The sequence below is a fragment of the Caretta caretta genome, chromosome 2 (assembly GCF_965140235.1).
Source record: "Caretta caretta isolate rCarCar2 chromosome 2, rCarCar1.hap1, whole genome shotgun sequence".
NCBI classification, from domain to species: domain Eukaryota; kingdom Metazoa; phylum Chordata; order Testudines; family Cheloniidae; genus Caretta; species Caretta caretta.
The window spans coordinates 20,535,880-20,544,835 of record NC_134207.1 but is presented as its reverse complement, the minus strand read 5'-3'; the positions used below and the strand labels follow the sequence as shown (position 1 = coordinate 20,544,835).

Here is an 8,956-nt window from a genome sequence, read left to right as displayed (position 1 = left end):
AAAAAGGGATTTGACATTTATATGGATGACAAGCCTATTCAGTGATAATAGTAAATACTTTTAAAGAGTTCTGGAATGGACATAAATTTCCATGGTTGAGGGCTTGTCAGCTTCTAACTAATGGAGGTTAGGAGGACATTTTCTTTGAGGGCATATTAGCCCATAACTGCCTATTACAAGGGTTCTTGTAAATCCCTCTGAAACTGGGTGATCCAGTCAGTGATAAGATACTGGACAAGCTGGACCTGTAGTCTGATCCAGTATGTCAGTTCCTATGTATCAGCTTTCTCCACCACTGTTCCATAACCCTGATCTGCTGTGAGCACTTCCAGTAGTGAGAGGGTAGTCTCCTTCTGCATTCAGTCCTTGGTCTCCTTCTGAATTGCTTAGTCAATGTGAACTGAGATGACAGTTTTTGCGCTATGTGCGCAAAACTGTGGCCTTGCTTACTAGGCACTGTCCTTATTTCATAAGGGCCATTGAACAGCTGTCAGATGTTAACCATATTTAGTCAACTACCATCATGGGTGGGATTGCAGGGGCCAATTTGAAATGACAGCTTCAGAGCAAAACCAGACTGGGTTTTGCTCAGTGATGGTGTCAGCAGTATCACAGCTGGAACACTCAGATAATCTCGTCAAAAAGGAGCAAAGCAGAAAACCACATTTTCCATGCTGGGTTGCTACCAGTTGCCTGGGCACCAGCAGTAAAAAATCTCCAGTGAAATGCTTTCTTGCAGATCTAGTATAAATAAAAACAATGAGGAGTCCTTGTGGCACCTTAGAGACTAACAAATTTATTTGAGCATCAGCTTTTGTGGGCTAGAACCCACTTCATCAGATGCATGGAGTGAAAATACAAGAGCAGGTATAAATACATGAAAGGATGGGGGTTGGTTTACCAAGTGTGAAGTCAGTCTAACGAGATAAATCAATTAACAGCAGGACACCAAGGGAGGAAGAACAACTTTTGAAGTGGTAAGAGAGTGGTTCATTACAGACAGTGGACAAGAAGGTGTGAGTAACAGTCAGGAGAAATTAGTATTGGAGAAATTAAGTTTGGGTTTTGTAATGACCCAACTACTCCCAGTCTCTATTCAGGCCTAATCTGATGGTATCCAGTTTGCAAATTAATTCCAGTTCTGCAGCTTTACATTGGAGTCTGTTTTTGAAGTTTTTTTTGTTGAAGAATTGCCACTTTTAGGTCTGTTATTGAGTGACCAGAGAGCTTGAATGGAAAAGACAACAACCAACTGAGTCGACTGGAAGGGAAAGGAGCAAAGTCTGGTTACAGCACATTGAGACTATATGCAGTTATAATGAATGATAAAACAGCTCACTGGAGAATGTGGATACAGGCACAGTAAAAATTCTAATAAATATCTGAAACAATGCCTTGATTATATTTGTGTTGTAAGGTGTCAGTACAATTCAACTCCCTATACATCCCCCTGAAAATACATTTCCTTCCCTGAATGTGCTTTCATTAACTCTCCAAAATGCTTCTGTTTTTAACAACCAGTTTATCTGAGGGGTTTGATTTTCTTGCATGTGACATAGTTTTGGAATGGTAGATGTTTTTAGTCACTAATCACAGCCATGTACCTATAAGGTACATATTCAAACTGCATGGATGAATAATCTCTATGCTCACTGCGGGGGGTTTCTTTTCTTTTTCTTTTTCTTTATGGTTCTTCTAGGCTAAGCTTCTATTTTCTCTTGACTTTAGAGCAATGAATATGCTGGCACAAAGGCTTTGGGATAATTCATAAACAACAATCTGTAGCAATTTGCAGACTGATTTGGATCACCTAAATCGTTACGATGAAAGCATAGGGGAAGATTCAAACTGCCTCTAATTTAAAAAAAAAAACAACCTTCCACATTACAAAATCACTGTGGGTCAAATCCAGAGTAACTCTATTGACTTTAATGGAGATATTGCAGGTTTACACCAGTGTTCCTGAGAGCAGAATTTAGCCCTGTGTGGCAACACTGCACAATTTCATACATTTCAAACAGGCAGAGGAATGAATTACAGCTGCCAGGTTGGTTGTTTTGCTCAAATGAAGAGACACAAAGCAGCACACAGGCCCGTGTGTAACTTTTAGCAGGGCTCCTTAGCACTTGACCTTTTGGCAACAGTCTCGCCAAGATAAACAGATTATCTCTGTGATGACACAGATTCCAGAGCTTGTGCACAGAGACATGAGAGGAAAACGTACAACAGCACTAAAGGTCCTACTGATATTTCTACACCTGGCACCTGAGGTTTATATAAACACCGGACTATTACACATCACATGCTTGCATGCGCCTGACAGAAGTGTTTTAAACAGAAAATGTTTGCTTCCTCATGACCTCGTCCTTTGCAAAGCATAAATTAATCGGTTGAGAGATTCCATTGACTAACATGAACTATAAAGAAAGAAGTGCTGTGCATCTCTGTGTTCGCTAAGGAACAATGACTCTTTGGAGAGGCCTTGAACTTGCTAGCATCTCTGGAGCTCACGACTCGTACAGTATTTATCGGGGGCAGAGGCAGGATTGCCCGCACTCCTATCCATGGTTTGATGACGCTAACTAGCCAATGGTGAGCCCAGTGATCTCACACTGGTGTAAACCAGTGAAGTAGAAGAGTTCAGATTCAAGCCCAATCTGGACATGGATGAGACCGCTCTGGACAGCACTTTCAACTCCACTGCATTTCAGCCAGGTACACAGGAAAAGCCCCAGGAACTTTTGAATTTCATTTCCTGTTCGATCAGTGTGGAGAGCTCACCACCACAGCTGACCATGCCTGCCCAGGGCCACAAACACGTTCCAGCGTGGAGTATACAGCAGACACTGGATCTAATTGCTGTGTGGGGAGAAGAGTCTGTGCAGGCAGAGCGCCAAACCATCAGAAGAAACGCTGACATCTATGCCAAAATCGCACAGCGCCCGGGGGACAAAGGCTGCACCAGAGACACACAGCAGTGTCATGTGAAAATAAAGGCCCTCAGGCAAGTCTACCAGAAGACAAGGGAGGAGAATAGTCGCTCTGGTTCTGAGCCACAGACATGGCACTTCTATGAGCAGCTGCATGTGATTCTAGGTGGGGACCCTGCCAGTACTCCAATTCTCTCGCTGGATACCTCCCAGGGGCCCCAGGTGGCCATGGGCAACAACGAGGGGGACATTGTTGATGAGGAGGAAGAGGAGGAGAATGCACAGCAGGCCAGCGGAGGATCCATTCTCCCTGACAGCCAGGACCTCTTCCTAACTCTGGAGCCAATCCCCTCCCAGGACCTACTGCTGCGGGGCCGTGATGGTGAGCGCACACTTGTAATAACACTACAGGGGTTAAATGCAGTTGTGGTTACTGTTTAATTTGAGGTAAACAATTGGGATACAGTGCCGGCCTGGCCAGCTATGCGAAGGGTGCTCCCCAGAAAAGCCTGTTTATGTGCCAAGAGCTTCCCCACCAATAAATGTCCCTGTGGGTGCCCTCACACCACCTACCCTTTCTTGTGTGCTTACCATGGTTGCCTGCAAACCGAAATCTGTTGCCCAGTGCTCTTCCATGTGCTGTACCGTACTGGTTGGTGCTTCTTTTAGAAGACAAAATGTGTCCGTGTACCTCAGAGAATGTATATACTGCTGTGAAGTGTTTCATTCATTGCACAAATGAACCTTGTGTTTTCAACAATGTATGTTTTTCCTTGCAGCTGCAACCTTGTCTGTGGGTGCTTTCTCCACACCAGCACAAAGGCTGTCCCAGATTAGAAGGCGAAAAAAGCGGACCAGGGAAGACAATGTTCTGTGATTTGATGCATTCCTCCAAGACTGACAGGGCCCAGCTGAATGCATGGAGGCTTACACTGTCGGAGAGCATGCCCAAGAGGACGGCAAAGCATGCAGAGAACAAGAATGTAACACACAAGAGAAGATGTTGCAGCTTATGGAGGAGCAAACAGACATGTTGAGGCATCTGGTTGAGGTGCAGAAAAGGCAGCTAGACCTTAGAGTCCCACTGCACTCAGTGATGAACCAGCTGCCCTCCTCACCAAGTTCCATAACCTCCTATCCCAGACGTCCATAGCTTTGATTGCTAGACAATGCACTTGTAATAAGCTATGTGTGCTTGCCCCTCCCCCCGTGTTATCAGGCCCTTAGACCCGGGTTATCATTGCTATTCATTGCTTTCTCTGTTCAGTGTTTGTTAGCATAATAAAAATGTGTGGATTGAGGACAAGAGGCTCTTTATTCACTGTGCACCCTGAGGTTGGTGTGGGTTTAGTTTACAGAGCAGTACATGCGAAAAAGGGGGCAGCTTGGTAAGGAACAACACACAGAACTGTCACATAAGTGTTGGATCATTCTTGGAACTGGTTTTCAAAGCCTCTCGGAGACGCAGTGTGCCTTGATGTGCTCTTCTTATTGCTCTGGTGTCTGGCTGCTCAAAATGGGCTGCCCGGCAATCTGCATCAAACCTCCCCCTCCCCCCACCCGCCATAAACTTTTCCCCCTTACTTTCACAGATATTATGGAGCACACAGCGAGCAGCAACAACAATGGGAATATTGCTTTCACTGAGGTCTAACCTAGTGAGTAAACTGTGCCAGCACCCCCTTAAAGATCCAAAGGCACATTCTACCTCCATTCTGCACTTGCTCAGCCTATGGCTGAACTGCTCTTTACTGCTGTCCAGACTGCCTGTGTACGGCTGCATGAGCCATGGGAGCAAGGTGTAGGCTGGGCCTCCCAGGATAACTAATGGCATTTCAACATCCCCAATGTTAATTTTCTGTTCTGGGAAGAAAGTTTCTTCTTGCAGCTTTCTGAAGAGACTGGAGTTCCTAAAGATGAGTGCATCATGTATCTTTCCTGACCATCCCACGTTGATGTTGGTGAAACGGCCCTTGTGATCCACTAGCGCTTGCAACACGATTGAGAAGTACCCTTTCTGGTTTAGGTACTGGTTGGCAAGGTTGTCTGGTGCCACAATAGGGATACGTGTTCCGTCTATCGTCCCACCACAGTTAGGGAACCCCATCGCTGCAAAGCCATCCACTCTGTCCTGCATGTTTCCCAGAGTCATTACCCTTCTTAGCAGAAGTGAATTCATTGCCCTGGCTACTTGGATCACAGCAGCCCAGAGGGTAGATTTACCCACTCCAAACCGATTCCCAACTGACCAGTAGCAATCTGGCATTGCAAACTTCCACAGGGCTATCACCACTCACTTCTCAACTCTCAGAGCAGGACTCATTTTGGTATTTCTGCACTTCAGGGCTTGGGAAAGCAATTCGCAAAGTTCCATGAAAGTGGCCTTATGCATTCGAAAGTTATGCAGCCACTGGGAATCATCCCATACCTGTATAACTATGCAGCCCCACCAGTTTGTGCTTGTTTTCTGGGCCCAGAAGTGGTGTTACATTGTGTCAACAAACCCTGCTGTTGCTGCCAGCATTTGCAAATTGCTCCATTCAATGGCTTCCAGCACAGCTATTTGTGTGGCATCACATTCTTCCACACAGCAGCTCCTGGCTGGGCTCTGCAAATGCTACAGCCCCAAGTGGGGTCCCTGCTTGCCATGCTATGGCATCTACACGAGCAACCCAGACTTAGACGCGAAAATGATTGTTTACTGTTGCTTTCAGGGACGGAAGGAAGGATGGAGGGAGGAGGCAAGTGCATCATGGGAAGCTGATGATATGTACCCAAAACAACTCGCAAAAGTGTTTTTGTCCCATCAGGCATCGGGAGCCTAACCCAGAATTCCAATCAGCAGCAGGCACTTTGGGATAGCTGCCTACAGTGCGTCGCTCCCTGAGTTGATCCTAGCCATGGAATGTGCATAGTGGGGACATGCGGCATCGACTTTGTAAAATCCGAGGCTAAATGTCGACTTAAATAAATACGACCTAATTTCGTCGTGTAGACATCCTTAGTCTGCAGTTAGGGGTCTATTGCTAGCAGAGGGAGCCCAAGTACAGACAAAGGAGTGTGTAAACGTACAGCCAGCAGAGGGTGATGGACCACAGATAGTGCACAGCAGAAAAAAAATGGCAAAGATGGCAAAGATGGCAAAGAAAGAATCTCTGGAATTTAGTGTGAACAGAGAAACTTCACCTCATGCATCGGAAAGCCAGACGACCATGGGAATTTAAATAATTTCTCTGTGACCATTATGTGCAAACTACACATGCTGAGAAGGATTCCTGGGCACCTTAAGTTATTTTCAGAAAGTGCCAGAAGGAAGGACACATCACACAGAAATCTGATGAGGTTCAATAAGGATAAGTGCAGGGTCCTGCACTTAGGACGGAAGAACCCAATGCACAGCTACAGACTAGGGACCGAATGGCTAGGCAGCAGTTCTGCGGAAAAGGACCTAGGGGTGACAGTGGACGAGAAGCTGGATATGAGTCAGCAGTGTGCCCTTGTTGCCAAGAAGGCCAATGGCATTTTGGGATGTATAAGTAGGGGCATAGCGAGCAGATCGAGGGACGTGATCGTTCCCCTCTATTCGACATTGGTGAGGCCTCATCTGGAGTACTGTGTCCAGTTTTGGGCCCCACACTTCAAGAAGGATGTGGATAAATTGGAGAGAGTCCAGCGAAGGGCAACAAAAATGATTAGGGGACTGGAACACATGAGTTCTGAGGAGAGGCTGAGGGAGCTGTGATTGTTTAGCCTGCAGAAGAGAAGAATGAGGGGAGATTTGATAGCAGCTTTCAACTACCTGAAAGGGGGTTCCAAAGAGGATGGATCTAGATTGTTCTCAATGGTAGCAGATGACAGAACGAGGAGTAATGGTCTCAAGTTGCAGTGGGGGAGGTTTAGATTGGATATTAGGAAAAACTTTTTCACTAAGAGGGTGGTGAAACACTGGAATGCGTTACCTAGGGAGGTGGTAGAATCTCCTTCCTTAGAGGTTTTTAAGGTCAGGCTTGACAAAGCCCTGGCTGGGATGATTTAACTGGGAATTGGTCCTGCTTTGAGCAGGGGGTTGGACTAGATGACCTTCTGGCGTCCCTTCCAACCCTGATATTCTATGATTCTATGATTCTATGATCACTGTGACCTGTCGCACAGTTCAAAATCAGCAAAATAGAGTAATGATACATCCAAGAAAAGATCTATGATGACAGAATGAGGGAGGCAACCTAGTGACAGAGGATGTGGAAAAAGCTAATGTACTCAATGCTTTTTTTGCCTCTGTCTTCACGAACAAGGTCATTTCCCAGACTACTGCACTGGGCAGCACAGCATGGGGAGGAGGTGACCAGCCCTCTGTGGAGAAAGAAGTGGTTCGGGACTATTTAGAAAAGCTGGACGAGCACAAGTCCATGGGGCCGGATGCGCTACATCCGAGAGTCCTAAAGGAGTTGGCGGATGTGATTGCAGAGCCATTGGCCATTACCTTTGAAAACTCATGGTGATCGGGGGAGGTCCCGGAGGACTGGAAAAAGGCTAATGTAGTGCCCATCTTTAAAAAAGGGAAGAAGGAGGATCCTGGGAACTACAAACCAGTCAGCCTCACCTCAGTCCCTGGAAAAATCATGGAGCAGGTCCTCAAGGAATCAGTTCTGAAGCACTTAGAGGAGAGGAAAGTGATCAGGAACAGTTAGCATGGATTCACCAAGGGCAAGTCATGCCTGACTAATCTAATTGCCTTCTATGATGATATAACTAGCTCTGTGGATGAGGGGAAAGCAGTGGACGTGTTGTTCCTTGACTTTAGCAAAGCTTTTGACACCATCTCCCACAGTATTCTTGCCAGCAAGTTGAAGTATGGGCTGGATGAATGGACTATAAGGTGGATAGAAAGTTGGCCAGGTTGTCGGGCTCAACAAGTAGTGATCAATGGCTCCATGTCTAGTTGGTAGCCGGTATCAAGTGGAGTGCCCCAAGGGTCGGTCCTGGGGCCGATTTTGTTCAATATCTTCATAAATGATCTGGAGGATGGTGTGGATTGCGCCTCAGCAAGTTTGCAGATGACACTAAACTGGGAGGAGAGGTAGATACGCTGGAGGGTAGGGATAGGATACAGAGGGACCTAGACAAATTAGAGGATTGGGCCAAAAGAAATCTGATGAGGTTCAACAAGGACAAGTGCAGAGTCCTGCACTTAGGATGGAAGAATCCCATGCACCGCTACTGACTAGGGACCAAATGGCTCGGCAGCAGTTCTGCAGAAAAGGACCTAGGGGTTACAGTGGACGAGAAGCTGGATATGAGTCAACAGTGTGCCCTTGTTGCCAAGAAGGCCAATGGCATTTTGGGATGTATAAGTAGGGGCCTTGCCAGCAGATCGAGGGACGTGATTGTTCCCCTCTATTCGACATTGGTGAGGCCTCATCTGGAGTACTGTGTCCAGTTTTGGGCCCCACACTACAAGAAGGATGTGGAAAAATCGGAAAGAGTCCAGTGGAGGGCAACAAAAATGATTAGGGGGCTGGAACACATGACTTATGAGGAGAGGCTGAGGGAACTGGGATTGTTCAGTCTGTGGAAAAGAATGAGGGGGGATTTGATAGCTGCTTTCAACTACCTGAAAGGGGGTTCCAAAGAGGATGGATCTAGACTGTTCTCAGTGGCAGCTGATGACAGAACAAGGAGTAATGGTCTCAAGTTGCAGTGGGGGAGGTTTAGGTTGGATATTAGGAAAAACTTTTTCACTAGGAGGGTGGTGAAACACTGGAATACGTTACCTAGGGAGGTGGTGAAATCTCCTTCCTTAGATATTTTTAAGATCAGGCTTGACAAAGCCCTGGCTGGGATGATTTAGTTGGGGATTGGTACTGCTTTGATCAGGGGGTTGGACTAGATGACCTCCTGAGGTCCCTTTCAACCCTGATATTCTATGATTCTATGATTCATGAGAACCTAAGGAAGGATCAAAGTTGGAAATTCATAATGTGGAAGAAGACAAGAGCTGTAGTGACACTGACCAAGACTTAGCATTC

At 46.3% G+C, this 8,956-nt stretch overlaps 1 protein-coding gene across 1 annotated transcript; it reads left to right on the top strand.

The window, feature by feature from the left end:
* The first annotated feature begins 2,519 nt into the window (after nt 1-2,519).
* LOC125631074 (uncharacterized) lies at nt 2,520-4,192 on the top strand. Its single transcript, XM_048837250.2, has 2 exons — nt 2,520-3,312; nt 3,710-4,192. Exons 1-2 carry the CDS (start codon nt 2,664-2,666, stop codon nt 3,805-3,807), a joined length of 747 nt encoding a protein of 248 aa, XP_048693207.2. The 5' UTR covers nt 2,520-2,663; the 3' UTR covers nt 3,808-4,192.
* The last annotated feature ends 4,764 nt before the right edge of the window (nt 4,193-8,956 follow it).

Excerpts from the sequence above, each read along its gene's own strand:
- LOC125631074 (XM_048837250.2), top strand. The coding sequence starts at position 2,664 with ATGGATGAGACCGCTCTGGACAGCACTTTCAACTCCACTGCATTTCAG. Across the intron at positions 3,313-3,709 it reads ACTGCTGCGGGGCCGTGATG|CTGCAACCTTGTCTGTGGGT; the intron begins GTGAGCGCACAC and ends TTTTCCTTGCAG.